Here is a 21,180-nt window from a genome sequence, read left to right as displayed (position 1 = left end):
CAATTTTTGCTTTAAGAATGTTAATGAAGAAGTACAGAGAAAGCTACATTGTGTGTTTGTAGACCTGGAGAAGGCATATGATCGAGTGCCGAGAGATGAGTTATGGTATTGTATGAGAAAGAGTGGAGTGAATGAGAAGTATATTAGAGTGGTGCAAGACATGTATGAGAAGAGTGAAACGGCAGTGATGTGTGCAGTTGGAACAACTGAATGGTTCAAGGTGAAGGTGGGACTCCATCAAGGATCTGCTTTGAGTCCTTTCTTGTTTGCCATAGTGATGGATAGCTTGACAGATGAAGTGAGGCAAGAGCCACCATGGAACATGATGTTTGCAGATGATATTGTGATATGTGGTGAAAGTAGAAAGGAGGTTGAGTTGGGTTTGGAGAGATGGAGGTATGCATTGGAACAAAGAGGAATGAAGGTGAGCAGTAGCAAAACAGAATACATGTGCATCAATGAGAATGGGGATGAGAGTGTAGTGAAGATGCAAGGAGTAGATGTAAAGAAAGTTGGTGAATTCAAGTGCCTGGGGTCAACTGTGCAGGAAAATGGGGGCTGCAATAGTGAAGTGAGAGAGTGTGCAGGCAGGGTGGAGCAGTTGGAGAAGGATTTCAGGAGTCATTTGTGATAGGAAAGTCCCAGTAAAAGTGAAAGGTAAGATGTATAAGACAATAGTGAGACCAGCTGTGATGTATGGATTGGAGACCGTACCCTTAACAAAGAGACAGGAGGCAAAGTTGGAGGTGGCGGAGTTGAGGATGTTAAGGTTTGCGATGGGAGTGATAAGGTTGGACAGGATAAGGAACGAGCACTTCAGAGGGACAGCACATGTGGAGAGCTTGGGAATGAAGCTAAGAGAGATGAGACTGAGATGGTATGGGCACATCCTGAGAAGAGATGCACAGCATGTTGGAAGGAGAATGTTGAGGATGGAGCTACCAGGCAAATGAAAAAGAGGAAGGCCAAAGAGGAGATACATGGATGTGGTGAGAGAGGACATGAAAGTGGCAGGTGTGGTAGAGAAGGATGCGGAAGACAGGGAGCAATGGAGACGAAAGATCCACTGTGGCGACCCCTAATCAGGAGCAGCCAAAAGAAGAAGAAGAAGCTGTACTCTCTGTACACATACGACTGCGTAGGCTCATCAGACTCCACCACCATTATCAAGTTTGCTGACGACACTGTTGTGATAGGCCTGATCTCAGATAAAAATGAGGAGGCCTACCTGGAAGAGGTCAGAAACCTGGAGATCTGGTGCCAGGACAACAACTTCCTCCTAAACATCAACAAGACAATGGAGCTGATCATGCAGTTCTGCAAAAAACAGGGGAGGACCTACAAGCCCCTCAACATCAACGGGATCCCAATGGAGAGAGCAGACAGCTTTCTGTACCTGGGTGTCCACATCACGCAAGACCTGTCATGATCCATACGCCATCATCACGTTTTTATTTTCTTTTTATTCTATTTATTACATTCTATTTTACTCCCTCTCCTAGTGTCATCCCCCCTTCCGAACTATCCTCACAAACTACGGAGCATTGCAATAAGCATTTCATTGCATGTCGTACTCTGTACGATTGTGTATGTGACAAATAAATTTTAATTTGATTTGTAATTTGTAGTAAAAGAGTTTGTTATAGCAGGGTTGCAGTGTACATTGCTTTTTACACCACCTTTTTTACTGCCTAGAGTAAAGAGCCACTAAACTGCACTGGGTAAACAAAATCAAATGATGAGCCATTCATCACTCTCGGGAGTCCTTATATGTGGGTTTAATATAACCCCAAATCAAAGGAAGTTGGGATAGTATGGAAAATGCAAATTAAATAAAGAAAGCGGTGATTTTGATTTCTAAATTTACTTTGACTTGTATTTCATTGCAGATAGAATGAACCCAAGAGATTTGATGTTTTGTTGGTCAACTTCATTTAATTTGTTAAAATGCATCCATTTCTGTATCTCAGGCCTGCAACACATTCCAAACAAAGTTGGGACTGGGGGCAATTTAGGATTAGTAATTAGGTAAACAGGTGATTTGTAATCATGATTTGGTACAAAATCAGTATCCAGGAAAGGCCTAGTTTTTGAGGAGCAAAGATAGGCTGAAGATCTCCAGTTTGTCAACAAATGCGAGAGAAAATAATTGCAATGTTTAAAAACAATGTTCCTCGAAGAAAGAAATGAAGGGATTTGGATATTTCACCCTCAATGGTGCATAATATCATTAAATGATTCAAGGAATCTGGAGGAATTTTGGTGTGTAAAAAGCAAGGGCTCAAGCCAAAGCTGAACACCTGTGAAAATTGAAAATAAGTGTTTATTTGGGGGGAAAAAAGCAATAAAATTCATGAGGTATAGCATCAAATAATATGCTGTTGTATTGCCTTGAGTGCAGTAGAGGTCAAATATTATTTACAAATCATTGTTTTCGATTTTAATTTCAGCATACTGTCCCAATTTTTTCTGTTTTGGGATTATAACCTTTGACCTTATATTTCTAAATTATGCCACGTGCCTGCACACTGTAAGCACTGGTCAGTGATATCTGTGTAAGGTATGTTGATATGATTAACAATAAATGTGAAACAAAAGAAAACCAGGAAAACTGGGGCTTCATCTCTCTCTCTCTCAGGCCTCAATGTTATTTTTTGACACCTTTTGCCCTACAGGGCAAAAGGCCTCAAATTTTTTGCCCCCCTTGAATTTCCTTTCGCCCTAAAAATTTGCAGTATTTCAGCAAGTTTTCAAGTACACGGTTCAAGGCAGTACTGATATGTTTTCTAGGGGTATAATTGAGTTATTTAGACAAAAGTATATGTTTAAAAAATTTAAAAACAACATTGTAGTAAATCCCTGATGTGGGTGGAGTACAGAAGCATGGCAGGCGGGAACTGAAGTTCTTGCAAACTTTATGTAGCTTTTCAGCTTCACTCGTGCTACTTATTTATTTATCTACTTATTTATTCACCCCCACATTCGTTCTGGTTGGGAGTCAGCTCTTCTCTGCTTTCCCCCTCCTTTTATGCTCCATCCCTGCAACAAACACACACACACCCACATTAATTGACACCAGGTGTAATGACTTAGCCACTTACCTTCCCCGACCCCACCCTCCATTCACAAACTGCTGCTTGGCCATGCCCCTGCTGCCACAAACATTTATTTCTGCAACAGAACAACAAGACAAGTCCTGAAAACATGAAACATAAATCAACATCATATATGTAAGACTTACGTATGGTACAAGTACATAATACGTCTTTTTATATAGAGTTTAGGACACAGAACACACTTTGTTTTGCCTATAACAATGACTAATAATATTGCAAAGATGAATTATAAAATTAAAAACATTATAAAATAGGAGTCTGTACTGCCTTATCATTCAGTTTGCCATTGCATTTAGGAGGAAATTAAACAACCTGTCCTCCACATCTACTTCCTGTGCAGCCTCTGTAAATTGTGGGCGCCGTTCACGCTGTCCCTTCGTCCACCATAGGTGGCCTGTCCTCACAGCATTATATGGATCAAGATCCGGGCCCTGTAGAGCAGGGGTTCTCAACCTTTTCTGCTTTAACTCTTTACCCCTTAAAGCAGTTGCTACAGCCACCCTTGTATGTGTATATACTGTTCACCCTGAGAACATATTTACAAGAAAAAAAGTCTAAAGACAAGGTTTTGACAAGGTTTTAGACAAGGCATCATATGTCGTCATTATGGGATATACACGGGGTTGTCATATGTCGTCATTTAGGGATATACACGGGGTCGTCATTAAGGGGTAAAGAGTTAAGGCCCACCTATTCATACTTGTACCGAGTCGGGGCCCATTAAAAAAGATCCCCAATTATTTTGGCTCATCTATTCTATTAGAATTTAATAATCTACTGTAAAGTGTATTAATGGGATGCAACATCACTCCCTGTTACAGATAGGAATTTAAATAAATGCAATAAAAACAAAATTTTAGATTGTACTGTAGGTATTGTATTTAAAACTGTCTGGATGTGCCAGAAGCCAAACCATGCATGCAGGGCATTCTCAGTCAAAAGGGATTAATGATCCAAAAGTGGAGTCTGGTCCATTAACACAAGAACTTACTGCCATGTTTGTGTTCAGCAAACAAGCAAGTTATTAAACCCAAGAAGTACACTCAAAAGAAGTGGATATAGAAACCACACGATGGGATTAGATCCTTACACGCGAACAAAGAAGGATTTTTCCCATGAAAGAAAAATTTACCACCTAAATTTGACATTACGAGAATAAAATTTGATCATGTTGTAGCCGTAACTAAATACAAAGACGATAGTTATGCAAACTGTTAATTAACTTAATGTGAAGATAATTAACAGATAAGAGATTTTAAGGGTTTTTTTCAAAAGATTGTGTATGTTTTAGTTTTTTGTATTTGTAATTATTTATATTTGTATATGCACAACCCCACCAGCTCTGCTGATCAACTTATTGTGTTTAAATAAAGTTATTCATTCATTATGAGTTGGAAAATTATCCATCCATTGAGTTCCCCGACATCTCAATCTACCTGGTGCTGCAGACATCATTCTGCATGGACAAACAGATGAAAACCTGGAAGAGCATAGAGGAGGACAACTTTTTATATGAGGCTGGGTTAAAGATCTGGGGATCAGGAGACTACAAGATAAATCCTGTATCATTTTTGCCTGGGTAAATAAAGCGTTTCTGGGCTTTTTGTCCACGTCTTTGCGATGGTTGCTAGGACGCTACAAGTTTTGGTATTGGGTGTAAACAAACGACTGCCACTTGATTCCCAATCCTCCCTGCTCTTCTCTTCCAGCAGGCATCACAGATCCATATAATTACCCACAAATGCATCTCTCTTTTTCTTTCTCTCTCTCTCTCTCTCTCTCTGTGTACGCGTGTGCAGGCTCTGTGTGTGTGTGCGTGTGCGTGTCATCTCCAGTCACTTTTGATTCTTTTGACTGCTGAAAATCCCCGATCACAGATGCTACTTGATAGGGGGATGGTAAACACTATATGCACCACTTTAAGAACATGCACACAAATGCACACGTGCGCCTGAAGCGAGCCAATCAGAATTGCTGTTAAAAATCGGTAAGAAAAAACAAAACAATGATCACAGGGGTGGCGAGGATGCTGGTTAATACGTCTTGTTTTTTGTAATGTATTCGCTTGAAATCATTTTTGTGCTTAAAGAAGCCAACCATAGGTGTGCCCAAATGGGCCTAACTCGCTAAAACAGGGCTTTTCAAAGTGTGGGGCGCACCTCCCCTGGGGGGCGCCAGAGTTCGGGGGGGGGGGGCGCAATGTGAGGAAGCATAAACCAGAATAAGTTACTATTGCGGACATTTAGCGAACTTCAGCTAGCCTTTGCCAGCGACAAAATGGATCGATTTTTAGTACCTAAAGCTACAGTGAGTGAGGAGACAGAGTCTGGGCCAAGCAAAAAAACAGAGCCTCCAGGATTTCGCAATGTTGCGATTTGCAAATTCAACCAATCCCCGCGAATTCAGGGCGGTGTTGCAATTATATCCAATCACCGCAACCTTCCCGCAAATTTGACCAATCGTTGGCGTCATCTTGAGGTGACGTCGACAAACTACCTTCCGCCTTACTTCTGTGTATACGTTCAAGAGAAGCAGCATGTGCACAGTGTTGCCAGATTGGGCGGTTTTAAGGGCATTTTGGCGGGTTTTGAACATATTTTGGACTGGAAAACGTCAGCAGTATCTGGCAACACTGCATGTGCGAGACAGTGTTTATATAGGCTTAAATTTTGTTACTGAAAGTGTGTTATGTTTACAGTGAAGGACTGTTTACTTAATACAAGAAATTAATGGATGCCAACATTTTTGCCAAAATGGTATTTTATTTTCCATTGTTTAGGCAGCTTCAGCATCATACTGTGAGATTCTGTTCAAATTGTTTTTTTTCTTTTATGAAGCCTGAGCCATTTATTTTATTAGTTTATAATTATTGTTTAATTTAGTCTTCAGGAGAGACTGCCTGCACACAGTACTAGTATTAATAGTTTTTTTTTTCTTACATGAAAGCTGAGGCATTTATATTATATTTTAAGGTAACTTCATATTGTGCTGTGAGGTTTGATGCACTTTAACTTTTGAACCAACAGGTGCATTTGGATAAGTAAAGCCTATTTTTCTGCATTTTTGTAGTCCTGGTAATCTTTTATATTGGTAAAGTTGTTTATAGGACCATTTCTCAGTGTCTTTGTTTTTTTAATCAAAAGTTTTTCTGTAATAACTTAATATTTAACATATCACTCAATTTTAATCACAAAGAGAAAATGGCAACAATTTCTCTCAACTTTCACTTCCTCCCGCAATGTAATCGCAACAAAAACCTAAAAGACACCGCAACTTTCATCGCAATTTTGTGGAAACCCCCCCGCAACAGCAGACATTTTAGCCCGCAACAATCACAAAAAAGGCCCGCGAAATCCTGGGGGGACTGAAAAGAGAAGGAAGTATGACCACGATTATTTAAAGTTTGGATTTTCATGGACTGGATCTGAAGATGCTCCACTGCCACAGTGTGTTGTCTGCCAAGAGGTGCTAGCTAACGACGCTATGAGATGTTTAAAATGTGTAAAACAAGATGTTTTAAAAAGAAAAGCACAGATGTTTAAAATGTGTTAAAAAAAGATGTTTTAAAAAGCACAGATGTTTAAAATGTGTAAAAGATAAAAATAAAAATGTGTACAACAGCCATTTTTTTAAAAAATACGAATAGAACATTAAGTATAGCAACAACAAAAATTGTGAGGGGGGGCGCTGTTGTTTCTTTGCTCTCTGAGGGGGGGCTGACTCTCCCACACTTTGAAAACCCCTGCGCTAAAACATTTCTGCCCGAACGTCTTGGTCAGGCAAATCGAGCATTCGGACAGTGCCTGGTATTGAGGCTAGTCTCTCTCTCTCTCTCTCTCTCTCTCTCTTACACACACACACACACACACACACACAGAGCGCTTGTTAAGATGCACCCAGGTTAATTTGTTCATTCTGTCACATTCCTGCAGCAGACTCCTGCTAAACTACACCCACGCCTGCTATAGAAATGATCATCAAATTTTTTTCACATGGGTCCAATTATGATGCAAGCTGAAAAATGTTCAATAAAAGAAATAAAATATCTGACTAAATCTCAGAAACAACCTGCCTGATACTTCCATCCATCCATCTATTATCTGTAGCCACTTATCCTGTACAGGGTCGCAGGCAAGCTGGAGCCTATCTCAGCTGACTATGGGCAAAAGGCAGGGTACACCCTGTAGGGCTGGGAATCGATCCGGATTTCCTGGATCGATTCGATTTCGATTCATTAGGTCACGATCCGATTCGATCCACGATTTGATCCGATTCGATTCGATATCGATTCATGTACATATTGCTGTATTGTCACTTTAAAACTTTTAAATAAAAACTGACCCTATTGACAAACAGCGCCATGTCTGTTTGTGCTTGTATCTGTGTATGTGTAAGAGGGACACACAGAGAGACAAGAGTTCAAGTTTGAAAGAAAGCTTATTTATTTTGGAATGAAACCTATCCAGGTTTTATTTGAAGTCTAAATCAAAATTATGACATTTGGTGGCCCTCTTTTAGTTAAATAACATACCCAGGTCTGGGTTTCTGACCACAAAAAAATAGCTCATCAGTCAAGAAATTATGTTTGACTGATAAGTCTCAGAGTGTAACAAACTATGACATTTGGTGGCCCTCTTCTAGTTAAATAACATACCCAGGTCTGGGTTTCTGAACACACAAAAAAAAAAAGCTCATCAGTCAAGAAATTACTGTCTCGCGTAGATGTTTTCGGCTGGGCAAGACGTAGCGTGGCTCTAACCTCTTTACTAGTAGCCTAAACCCAGCATTTTCGACTACGCTGTAGGGGCGGAGGTCTTTACAAATAAAGATCCCGACTCCCTCTGTAAGGCTCATAGCACGCTTAGACTGTGGGGGAAATTTCACACCAAATGCATTTTCAAGTGCCGTCTGCTTCGCGTCAGGTTTAGCACTAGCTGTCTCGGGGTGGTGCCTGGATAAATGGTTTCTTTAGATTGGTGGTATTGCCCAGATATTTTACTTCTATTTGGCACAACTTGCAAACTGCATTCGTTTTGTCCAGTTCGTCTCTGTCCTCATACCGTTTGAAGCCGAAGTGTTTCCACACATCCGACTTCATCCCCGGCTGTGTTTTTAACCGGGCAGCTTCGTCCATCTTCTTGTTTTCTTTATAAGTTCCGTTTTGCCGGCACCCGCTTTTATAGTGCTCCTTGCGCGTTGGAGAAAATAGTCCCTTGCGCGTTCGAGAAAAGTGTTATAGGCACCTGGAAGAAATCGATTCACATGTTGTTGGATCGATATCGTGTTTTTTTCACGTGAATCGATATCGAATCGTGGATCGATTTTTTGACCACAGCTCTAACACCCTGGACAAGTTGCCAGGTCATCACAGGACTGACACATAGAGACAAAGAACCAGTCACACCTACAGTCAATTTAGAGCCACCAATTACCCTAATCTGCATGTCTTTGGGGGAAACTGGAGCACCTGGAGGAAACCCACACAGACATGGGGAGAACATGCAAACTCCACACAGGAAGATGTCTGTGAATATTCTCAGTCATCCAGGTCATAGTAACTATGGGTGGTAAAAGAGAGCAACTGGACTTGCTTGAAGATTCTTGAAGACGTTTCACCTCTCATACGAAAGGCTTCTTCAGTTCTGTCTGACTGGTAGGGAGTATCAGGTATTTATCCTCTCATGGATGAAAAGCTCATCTAAGGTGTCGTTGAGTCATCCTGTTGGTGTGGGTCACTGGGGGCTGAATGTGAATGGCCTCGAGAGTCGTTAGGGTGATCAATGGATTGCCCGTTAAGGTGATCAATGGAATGCTGATTCTCTCTGTCCTCCTGTGAGCCACTGAAAACAGCTGGGTTTTGGTGTGCATTCAGTTGTCTGGGAAGTGTGCCAAGGACTGCATTGTAGGTGGCTAATAAATTATGTCTTAGACCCCCACCTCTGTTCAGTGATGGCCATTCCAGGTTGACAAAAATGGCTTCTTTAACTCCTCGCTCATACCAACGATCCTCTCTGGCTAAAATGCGTACGTTGGAATCCTGAAATGAGTGTCCTTTGTTGTTAAGATGAAGGTAGACAGCAGAGTCCTGGCCTGAGGAACTGGCTCTCCTGTGTTGAGCCATACGCCTGTGAAGTGGTTGCTTGGTTTCACCAATATACGAGTCCATGCATTGCTCACTGCACTGAATTGCATACACCACGTTGTCCTGTTTGTGTCTGGGTATTCTGTCCTTAGGGTGGACCAATTTCTGCTTCAGGGTGTTACTGGGTCTGAAACGTACCGGAATGTTGTGTTTGTAGAAGATCCTCCTGAGTTTCTCAGATAGACCAGAAATGTAGGGAATGACAATGTTCTTGCGTTTGTTCCTGTTATCCTCCTTGTCCGTTATGTTCCTTTTCCTGCTCTTGAAGAAAGACCAGTTGGGATACCCACAGTTCTGAAGTGCTTTCCTGATGTGATTCTGCTCCTTCTCTTTTCTCTCTACCGTTGTAGGGATGTTCTGAGCCCTGTGTTGCAAGGTCCTAATGGCCCCCAATTTGTGCTCCAGTGGGTGGTGAGAATCAAAGAGTAGGTACTGGTCCGTGTGTGTGGGTTTCCGGTAGACCTCGATGCTAAGGCTTCTGTCTTGTCTAATGTGTACATCACAATCCAAGAAGGCTAGATTATTCCCACTTACATCCTCCCGAGTGAAATTGATGTTGATATCCACTGCATTGATGTGTTTAGAGAAGGCTTCCACTTCATGGGCTTTGATTTTAACCCAGGTGTCATCCACGTATCTGAACCAGTGGCTGGGAGCAACTCCTGAAAAAGTGGTCAAAGCTTTATGTTCCACTTCCTCCATGTAAAGATTGGCCACAATAGGGGACACCGGTGAGCCCATGGCACATCCATGTTTCTGTCTGTAGAAACTTTCATTAAACTGGAAATAAGTGGTAGTCAGGCAGAGGTCAAGCAGGGTGCAAATCTGGTCTGTGGTGAGGTTCGTTCTATCCAGTAAGGTGTTGTCTTGAAGGAGTCATTTTCTAACAGATTCAACTGCTTCTGTGGTGGGAATGCAGGTGAAAAGAGAAGTGACATCATAAGAAACCATGGTTTCATCTAAGTCTAGTTTGAGGTCTGCAACTTTAGTAGCAAAATCTTGGGAGTTTTTGATGTGATGTAGCGTATTCCCAACAAGAGGAGCCAGGATGGTGGCTAGGTGTTTGGCAGTGTTATAGGTGACAGAGTTTATACTGCTGATGATAGGTCTGAGTGGAGCTCCTTCCTTGTGAATCTTGGGGAGTCCGTATATGAGAGGAACGGCTTCCCTGGGGTACAATCTGTAGTACAGAGATCGGTTGATGGCTTGGTCCTTTTCTAGTTGTTGCAGGCAGCTAACAACTTTCTTTTTGTAACAACTGGTGGGGTCCCGTCTTAAGGTTTCATAGGTGATTGTGTCGCTGAGGAGACTGGTCATCTTTGAGTGGTAGTCCGCTGTGTTTAGCACCACTGTGCAAAGAGGATGAGAGGACTTCCGGACAACCGGACATAGAAGAGAAATGGGTGAAGAACTTATCTGACAGGGTACTCACCCAACCAGAGAAAGATGTTTTATCCAAGGGACTTAACTTTGCAGTTTCACCAGAGCGGATACCAGTGGTAGATCTCATCACAGCCACAGAGTCAGCCATCAGAAACAACAACCTGACCAACACAGAGGCAGAACAACTTAGACTAAAGGTATCAGCTGCTCTGTCCGGTGCAAAAGCACCCCCCTCCAACCTCACCAGCCAAGAAAGGAGGGCTCTTACATTGCTTCAAAGAGACCGGGACATCACCATCCTTCCTGCCGACAAAGGGAGGTGCACAGTGGTGCTAAACACAGCGGACTACCACTCAAAGATGACCAGTCTCCTCAGCGACACAACCACCTATGAAACCTTAAAACGGGACCCCACCAGTTGTTACAAAAAGAAAGTTGTTAGCTGCCTGCAACAACTAGAAAAGGACCAAGCCATCAACCGATCTCTGTACTACAGATTGTACCCCGGGGAAGCCGTTCCTCTCATATACGGACTCCCCAAGATTCACAAGGAAGGAGCTCCACTCAGACCTATCATCAGCAGTATAAACTCTGTCACCTATAACATTGCCAAACACCTAGCCACCATCCTGGCTCCTCTTGTTGGGAATACGCTACATCACGTCAAAAACTCCCAAGATTTTGCTACTAAAGTTGCAGACCTCAAACTAGACTTAGATGAAACCATGGTTTCTTATGATGTCACTTCTCTTTTCACCTGCATTCCCACCACAGAAGCAGTTGAATCTGTTAGAAAACGACTCCTTCAAGACAACACCTTACTGGATAGAACGAACCTCACCACGGACCAGATTTGCACCCTGCTTGACCTCTGCCTGACTACCACTTATTTCCAGTTTAATGAAAGTTTCTACAGACAGAAGCATGGATGTGCCATGGGCTCACCGGTGTCCCCTATTGTGGCCAATCTTTACATGGAGGAAGTGGAACATAAAGCTTTGACCACTTTTTCAGGAGTTGCTCCCAGCCACTGGTTCAGATACGTGGATGACACCTGGGTTAAAATCAAAGCCCATGAAGTGGAAGCCTTCTCTAAACACATCAATGCAGTGGATATCAACATCAATTTCACTCGGGAGGACGTAAGTGGGAATAATCTAGCCTTCTTGGATTGTGATGTACACATTAGACAAGACAGAAGCCTTAGCATCGAGGTCTACCGGAAACCCACACACACGGACCAGTACCTACTCTTCGATTCTCACCACCCACTGGAACACAAATTGGGGGTCATTAGGACCTTGCAACACAGGGCTCAGAACATCCCTACAACGGTAGAGGGAAAAGAGAAGGAGCAGAATCACATCAGGAAAGCACTTCAGAACTGTGGGTATCCCAACTGGTCTTTCTTCAAGAGCAGGAAAAGGAACATAACGGACAAGGAGGATAACAGGAACAAACGCAAGAACATTGTCATTCCCTACATTTCTGGTCTATCTGAGAAACTCAGGAGGATCTTCTACAAACACAACATTCCGGTACGTTTCAGACCCAGTAACACCCTGAAGCAGAAATTGGTCCACCCTAAGGACAGAATACCCAGACACAAACAGGACAACATGGTGTATGCAATTCAGTGCAGTGAGCAATGCACGGACTCGTATATTGGTGAAACCAAGCAACCACTTCACAGGCGTATGGCTCAACACAGGAGAGCCAGTTCCTCAGGCCAGGACTCTGCTGTCTACCTTCATCTTAACAACAAAGGACACTCATTTCAGGATTCCAACGTACGCATTTTAGCCAGAGAGGATCGTTGGTATGAGCGAGGAGTTAAAGAAGCCATTTTTGTCAACCTGGAATGGCCATCACTGAACAGAGGTGGGGGTCTAAGACATAATTTATCAGCCACCTACAATGCAGTCCTTGGCACACTTCCCAGACAACTGAATGCACACCAAAACCCAGCTGTTTTCAGTGGCTCACAGGAGGACAGAGAGAATCAGCATTCCATTGATCACCTTAACGGGCAATCCATTGATCACCCTAACGACTCTCGAGGCCATTCACATTCAGCCCCCAGTGACCCACACCAACAGGATGACTCAACGACACCTTAGATGAGCTTTTCATCCATGAGAGGATAAATACCTGATACTCCCTACCAGTCAGACAGAACTGAAGAAGCCTTTCGTATGAGAGGTGAAACGTCTTCAAGAATCTTCAAGCAAGTCCAGTTGCTCTCTTTTACCACCCATCGTTCCACACAGAAAGGCCCTCATCAGCCACTGGGCTTGAACCCAGGACCTTCTTGCTGTGAGGCAACAGTGCTAACCACTACACCACCGTGCTAACCTGCCTGATATTTCATTTTGTGAAATCCATTTAACTAAGAGTAATGGATTCACCTCATATTACAAACATACACTCTTTATAGATTTATTTGTTTTTTGCTTGTTTGTTTGTTTGCTTTTTATAGTGTCTGAGCTGAGGATTGTTCTGTTGGGGAAGAGTCTCCAAGACACCAGCAAGGTAGGGAATTTTATCCTGAGAAGAGAGGCATTTGAGACTGAAGCTCCGCCACATTCAGTCAAGCAGCACAGTGAAAGAGCCAAAGGACGTGTGGAAGGAACATACATCACCATCATCAATGCAGCTCATTTGTTTGACCCTCCACTGAGGATTCCATCCAAAGAACTGAAAGAGTGTGCATATCTTTCTGCTCCAGGACCTCATGCATTTTTACTTGTGATAGAGCCTCACAGCTTCACAGAGGAGGACAAGAACCACCTGGAATTTTTACTAAACTGGTTCAGTGAACAAGCTCTAAACTATGCCTTTGTGATTGGTATTAACGCCGATTCTAAAAAGTCAGACGCCTCTCAAAGATTAATTGAAAAATGTTGTCAGTATCGTAAATATAAACAACTAGGGAAAAATAAGGATTCACGTTCTCGGCTTTTTGATGATATCAGAAATATGGTCAAAAAGAATGGGGGAGATCATCTCATATGTAAGAGCTTTGAGGATGTGCCTGTGGAATCTTTCCAAACTGATAACCTTGTGAGACAGAGTGAGAGAACAACATCAGATCGTCCTGATGACATAAAGGAGAAGAGCAAGTCAACTGTAATGGGAAACGTCTTGGGTCGAATTGGTAAGTGTCTATTTAAGCATAAATATGTAGTATTGCCAGTACTGCCTGGTATCACAACAGCCAATGGGTATATATAATAACTTGAATTGTGACTTCTAAGGTTAATAGAACTGTAACTGGATTTTTAATGAATTTTGGTTACTTGTATTGGTTAGGATTAAACTTTGTGGCTTTTTGTGATTGTTTGTTCTGTTGTAAAATGTCAAACCTGTAGCTTAGCCATTCAACTGAAAGCTTTGTTAAACCCATCTGTTTAACTTTATTAGTTTCTCATGTTTACTAGTAAAAATGTAACACCAGTTTATTAATAGTTTACCTTTTTTATTCATTTAATTTAAGGTTTAAGTGCATTGCTGCCAGAGAAAAAGACTGGAGAGCATTCGGCAAGGAGTGAGTATTTAATATGCATGCTGCTAATTATCAGTGTTGTAGTCGAGACATTAAACCTCGAGTCCGAGTCCAGTCTCGAGTCCCCAGTGTTCAAGTCCAAGTCATTAAAAAAAATTTCGAGTTGAGGCCAAGTCAAATCCACGCTTGAGCTGAATCGAGTCCGAGAACAAGACTCCAACTGCACCATTTGACGGTGGCTGTTACTGCCTTTATGTGAAACCATCTCTGCTGCTGTGTTGGACTAACGTTCCTGCTCGACTGCCCCATTTTAGTTAACAGGCTACAGATAAAAAGCTTGTTCATCGCTCAGCAAGCCCCGCCCACTATCAACAGGGCAAATAACATGAGAGAGGGTTAACACTAGCTAGTTCATCACTCAACGAGCAAGCCCTGCCCACTATCAACAGAGCAATGAACATAGCGTGTCACTTCCTTCTCTGGGTGGAGTCTTGCCAAATGACGATTGAAGTTTGAGGTTGTCCTCGTCGTCTCCTCGATAGTTCTTCTACATATGGAACACATCGCAGTGCATTTTTTTTCCCACTGCACGAGAAGTCTGTATAAGCAAAGCGGACAATCCTAGTGGCGTTCTCTCCAGGCATTTTAGCGCCATTAATGTTAATTTGTTCCTGAACATGACATCTGAACGGATGAATGTGCATTCTCTTGCACGAAATTAGTACAAAAATTAATGTACATATAAATATCTTATGCCAAATTATTATGGTATGTTACAAAAAATAAAGAAAAAATCTGAGTCCTCATCTCCAATTTGTGAGTCTGAATGCAGTTAATGCACAAGTCCAAGTTTGAGTCATCAGTGCTCAAGTCCAAGTCAAGTCACGAGTCCTTAAAATTAGGGCACGAGTCAGACTTGAGTCTTAATCCTCAGTCTGAGTCCTCTTGTAGACTCGAGTACTACAAGCCTGCTAATTATTAAAAAAGTGAGGTAGTAGTGGTAAAAAAAAATGAAGGGCAAAAACTAATTTAAAGATATCAGATTCATATTCAAAAAACAGTATAAAAGTTTCTTTAGTGATCTCATCTCATTACCTCTAGCCACTTTATCCTGTTCTACAGGGTCACAGGCAAGCTGGAGCCTATCTCAGCTGACTACAGGCGAAAGGCGGGGTACACCCTGGACAAGTCGCCAGGTCATCACAGGGCTGACACATAGACACAGACAACCATTCACACCTACGGTCAATTTAGAGTCACCAGTTAACCTAACCTGCATGTCTTTGGACTGTGGGGAGAAACCCACACGGACAATATGCAAACTCCGCACAGAAAACCCCTCGCCGGCCACAGAGCTCGAACCCGGACCTTCTTGCTGTGAGGCGACGGCGCTAACCACTACACCACCGTGCTACCCTTCTTTAGTGATTTTCTTTGTAATTTTAAAGTACAAACTTTGAAAATGTCTTAAAGTGTGAAAGTAAAACTAAACTAATGTTAAAAAGAAGAAATGTGAATGAGAAATAAATCACACTTTACACTTCAAATCACACCATGACACTTGTTACTAAATTTTGCTGGTTTCTAGATCATGTTGAATGTGGATAACACAGTGACATGATTTATATATGCCCCCAAAACCTACCAAAAACCTACAATTTTAACAGGGGTGTGTAGACTTTTTATATCCACTGTATACACACACACCATCCACTTTAACAGGAACACCTGCACACCCGCTCATTTACAGTATGCAGTTATCCAATCAGCCAATCATATGGCAGCAGCACAATATATAAAATCATACAGACACAGGCCAAGAGCTTCAATTAATGTTCACAACAAACATCAGAATGGGGGAAAAATGTAATCTGTGTGATTTTAACCATGGCATGGGTGTTGGTACCAGATGGAATGGTTTGAACATTCAGAAACTGCTGAAATTCTGGGATTTTCACACACAACAGTCTTTCGAGTTTAAAAAAAAAAAAAACATTGAGTGATTTTATGAATTGTGCTGCTACCACATGATTGGCTGATTATATTACTGCATGAATGTCCAGGTGTATAGGTGTTCCTATTAAAGTGGACAGTGAGTGAATGTAAATGAGATATAAATGAGTTTGTTATAATTGCCTGTGTTTTTACATAATCATTTCAAAATGAAATGCTAACAGCTTACTACCCTAAGTTTTTTACAGATTTACTCTTTTCAGGATTTGGGTTCTTGCCTAAATTATTTTGCCAACAATTTCACTGAATCTGATGTAAAAGAAATTGTCTATGAATTTGAAGTATCTATCTATCTATCTATCTATCTATCTATCTATCTATCTGTCTGTCTGTCTGTCTGTCTGTCTGTCTGTCTGTCTGTCTGTTACAAAAGATCTACAGCAGTCATAAATGCTCATCAATTGAATGGACAGAATATGTTACCATCTAAATAGGTTTCTTTTCATACTTCCTTTCCATTTCAGTACCAGGAAGTGATTCCTCAGTGCCAGAGTTGAACTTGGTGCTGTATGGAAGTGATGAAGATCTAAAGGCCTCTATATCAGATCTTATTTTGGGCCCGAGAACTACAAAGAGTGGATTAGTCTGTGGACACATTCTCAGTCTGATGGTGATGCCAGCTCTCTACAACGCTCATCTCTCAGATGAGGAAGTGATGCATAAGATTCTCCACCATGTCACTTTTGATAATCCCGTCCATGCTTTTCTTTTCATCGTTCCTGTTGGTCCTCTCACTGATGATGACAAAGGAGAAATAGAGATGATTCAGAGAATCTTTAGTTCAAGGGTCTGGGATCATAGTATAGTTCTTTTTACCAGTGAGAACATTAATGAAGCTGCTGCAGTTAACTTTGTACAGCAGAGTTCAGAAATGGAAGAACTTCGCACAGTGTGTAGCGGCAGATATATGATCTTGGAGAAAGAAAAAAAAAGGAGAAGCAAGCAGGTGTCAGAACTGTTAGACCGAGTAACAGATATGAAGATGATTTATTCTCTCCCGATGTTTATCGAAGCACAAAAAGATGGAGCTAAAAAACAGCTAGAGGACGAATTGGCTGAAATGAAGAAAAGAATCAGGCAACTTGAAGCAAAACAGGAAATATGTGAGTAGTTTAATATTTGTGTAAATATTGATTATGTAATGTCTGTATTAGTAGATTATTATTTTTTACTTTTTAATCTATGTACACTACTAGTCAAAAGTTTAGACATACCTAATTCAATGTTTTTCTTTATTATTATTAATTAAAAGTCACTTCATGTCTTAAAGTAATGATGGATATCATTTCTCTTTACTTAGTTGAGCGGTAATTGACATAATATGGATTACTACAGTTGTGGAATTGGGCTATTTATTGTAGTTTTATTATTTACTATTTACTGTTTCCACATAATTCCATAAATGTTCCAGATGTTTCTTCATAGTTTTGATGTCTTCAGTATTGTTCTACAATGTAGAAAATAGTCAAAATACAGAAGAAACATGAATGAGTAGGGGTGTACAAAGTTTTGACTGATACTGTACATAAATATTTACTGCGTTGTGATATAATTATTAATTATTGCAGCTAGGGCTGTGCGATATGGGGAAAAAATGAATATCCCGATACATTTTCTCCATTTCACGATATACGATATATATCTCGATATATTTAAATCTCCTCTAAAGGACCCCATGAAATCTAACTTTTACTCTTTACTGTTTTCACTACAATCCCTGCAGATTAAATAACATTCTTGGTTAACTTTACAGGTGGTTTTCAACAACACATTTTAAATTTTCATGTTAGTGATTCATCACAATTGAGTTGAAATAAGACTATTTTTATTCAACAAAGACGTGGCACAAACTGCAAAAACAATCTTGAAAATTGCAACAAAGGGGCAACACAATACAGAGCTGCTCAGAGCTCAAACCAATAAAGTGCAAGCTCAACACTGAGAAAGACATTTAGCCTAAATAAGAAAAGTGCTCCTTCATTAAATTATTTTAAAAAATAGATCTCCAAGCTATTAACCTGACTACTGAGAACCACTGGAACATTCACAATAGAGAGAGAGAGATTGAGGGAGAGAAGAGAGAGATCTGCAAAACATCATTTTTCTCTTTGCACACTTTTGAACTGAATGTTTTCTGGCTCTGCCTCTCAGATGTGTAGAATTCCGGTATTGCCTTCTCTGTAAAATGTCTGTGACCAGGCAACTCGTATTTGGGATCGAGTGTGTTTGGTAATTTTTGGAAGCCTGGTTTTTCCACTATACTAATTGGGATCATGTCTTTGGCAATGAAGTTAGTGATCGCATCCGTTATAGCTCTCCATCTCTGACTCGTTTTCTCATATGGGGTGGCTTTGGAGAACGAGGCTGCTATGGTCATTTGTTTAGCCCGTGGGGGGGGGGGGGGGGTTTAGCTCGTGGGCAAGTAGTTCGGAGTTTAAGAGACTCTTCATACTGTACCGGGTGAGTTTCAGGTGATGGAACATATTTGTAGTGCTGCTGCCTTTCGTGATGACAGGTTTTTTGTTTTTTTTTGCACACTTTACAAACTGGCATTTGCTGTTCCATGTCCTCCTCATGATATCCAAAAAATGCCAGTTGACTGACCCCTTACTAGTTCTTTTAGGAAGTAATTTGTCGCTGAAATTGCCAGAGCTCACACGGTAGTCTATGCAACACCAGCAATTGCACGAACTGAGTCAGCGCTGTAAACCAGAACCAGGAAATCTTCCCGCCGGCAGTGTTGCCAGATACTGCTAGCGTTCTCCAGCTCAAAATATGTTCAAAACCCGCCAAAATGCACTTAAAACCGCCCAATCTGGCAACACAACCGAAACTAGAAAATCTTCCCGGAAGTTCCTTTCAGCACCGAGATGTCGCCCGGGATTGGTTGGCGAGTGCGTGACGTTATTGTTTTCTTTACCCTTAGGCAGCCTCTCACGTTACTGCCTGAGGGACAGGGAGAAAACCACCGGGAAAGGTTTTAAACAAACACGAAACAAACGCAAGTCGGAAGATGACCATAAAATACTCGATAGTTACGATATAATAATTTTATGTATCGCACACAGAATTTTCGCGATATATCGAGTATATTCGATATATCGCACAGCCCTAATTGCAGCTAAATAATGCTTTGCTACACCTAAATCTGACCCTAAATGTAATTTCAGGAAGCAAAAGGAAAGATTTTTTTTTACTTTTAGTTTTTAAATCAAAGCCACAATTTTTGTAAAACCAAAACCCCACAACAAACAAACAGTTTTCCTTATGGGAAAGATAATTGTCACCACAATGTCAAAACTGCCAGAGTTTCCTATCCTTGTAAGGACATTTGGTTCTCACCAAGATAAAAGCATTGAAGATGAAAAAAAAGATAAATTGTGGATCAGACATTGAATTAATAAGCCACTGTGTCATTTTCAGGTGCCGAGGATGAAAACTGTGTCTCCGATTGTCTGAGAATATTACTGATTGGAAAAACTGGAAATGGGAAAAGTGCAACAGGAAACACTATACTAGGAAGAAAAGAATTTAAGTGTAACACCAGCTTGACATCTGTGACCAAAATATGCCAGAAGGGAATTGGAGAAGTCCAGGGTAAATCAGTAGCTGTTGTGGACACTCCAGGACTCTTTGACTCCACACTATCAACTGAAGAGGTAACAGAAGAAATTGTGAAATGCATCTCAATGCTGGCACCAGGACCTCATGCCTTCATCATTGTGTTGACTGTGGGAAGGTTTACTGAGGAAGAGAAGCAAACTCTGAATCTGATTCAGAAGATGTTTGGTCCTGAGGCTACAAAGTACAGTATAGTGCTGTTTACTCGAGGAGATGACTTGGAAGATGAAACACTAGAAGATTATATCAAACACAGTAATCATGTACATGTGAACAGGCTAATCAGGAACTGTGGTGGAAGAGTTCACTTGTTTAATAACAAAATAAAAGATACCACCCAAGTTGGCGAGCTTCTCCAAATGATTGAAGAAATGATAAAGTTCAACAGGAACAATTATTTTACTAATGAGATGTTTGAGGGGGCGGAGATGTCAATACAACAGAAACAAAAGGAGATACTGAAAGAGAGAGAAGAGCAGATGCAAACTGAAAGAGAGGCTCTGAAGGCCAAATACGAAGAAGAACTCAAACAGATGAAGAAGACTCTGGAGAAAGAGAGAGAACTGTTGGAAGAGGAAAGATGTAAAAGGGAAAACACTTTTAAAGAGAAGGAAGAAGCACTGAGGGGAGAATATGAGAAGAAAGAAGAAGAACAGAAAGAGAAACAGTTCAAAGAGAACCAGACAACAGAAGAGGAGAGACAGAAGCTAAAGAGACTGAAAGAGGAGATCGAAGCAGAAAGGCAAGAGGAGATCAAAAAGAGAGAGAAAGAAGACAAAGAAAGGAAAGAAAAAGAAGACAGGGAACGTGAGGAAATGAAAAATGAGTATGAGAAGAAAAAGAAAGAAATGGAGACCAAACATCAGGATGAGGCTCGAAGAAAAGCTGAGGAGATTAATGACCTAGAAACTAAACATAAAACATATATAAAAGAATTGGTTGATAAGCACCAAAAGGATTATGACCTCCTCAAAGAGCTGTATGAAAGTAAAAAAGAAGAATGTTCCCGTCTTAAAAACAAATACGAAAGTACAAAAGAAGAGAGCAAAGGAAAGACATGCATTATCCTGTAACCGCTCGATGATACTTTTCTGATGTTTACATTCACACACACACACACACACACACACACAAACACACACACACACACACACACACACACACACAAAAAAAATATATATCGGTCTACATATTTAAAATTACATTACTTTCTTCATATACTTTTTTTTTTTAAATCAGAATTAATGAGAACTCCCAGTCTGATTATATTGTCTACATTACATTACATTACAGCAGACCTGGGCATTTTACTGCCCGCGGGCCGCATCCGGCCCTTTGGTTCATTCTGACCGGCCCGCGTAAGGTTAATTAGAAATTACAAAATAAACGTATTTTCTAAT

General features: G+C 41.0%; 1 protein-coding gene across 1 annotated transcript in view; it reads left to right on the top strand.

Moving 5' to 3' along the window:
- LOC132885426 (GTPase IMAP family member 8-like) overlaps positions 1-20,980 on the top strand; it is a 35,227-nt gene extending 14,247 nt beyond the window's left edge. Inside the window, exons 3-6 of the mRNA XM_060920087.1 lie at positions 13,121-13,798; positions 14,138-14,188; positions 16,624-17,262; positions 19,583-20,980. Coding sequence (XP_060776070.1) covers positions 13,121-13,798; positions 14,138-14,188; positions 16,624-17,262; positions 19,583-20,853 — 2,639 coding nt within the window. The 3' untranslated portion in view covers positions 20,854-20,980. The remainder of the gene's footprint in view (positions 1-13,120; positions 13,799-14,137; positions 14,189-16,623; positions 17,263-19,582) is intronic.
- The last annotated feature ends 200 nt before the right edge of the window (positions 20,981-21,180 follow it).

Source organism: Neoarius graeffei, chromosome 4 (genome assembly GCF_027579695.1).
Source record: "Neoarius graeffei isolate fNeoGra1 chromosome 4, fNeoGra1.pri, whole genome shotgun sequence".
In the NCBI taxonomy this organism is placed as follows: Eukaryota; Metazoa; Chordata; class Actinopteri; order Siluriformes; family Ariidae; genus Neoarius; species Neoarius graeffei.
This window is presented reverse-complemented; position numbering and strand designations above follow the sequence as displayed.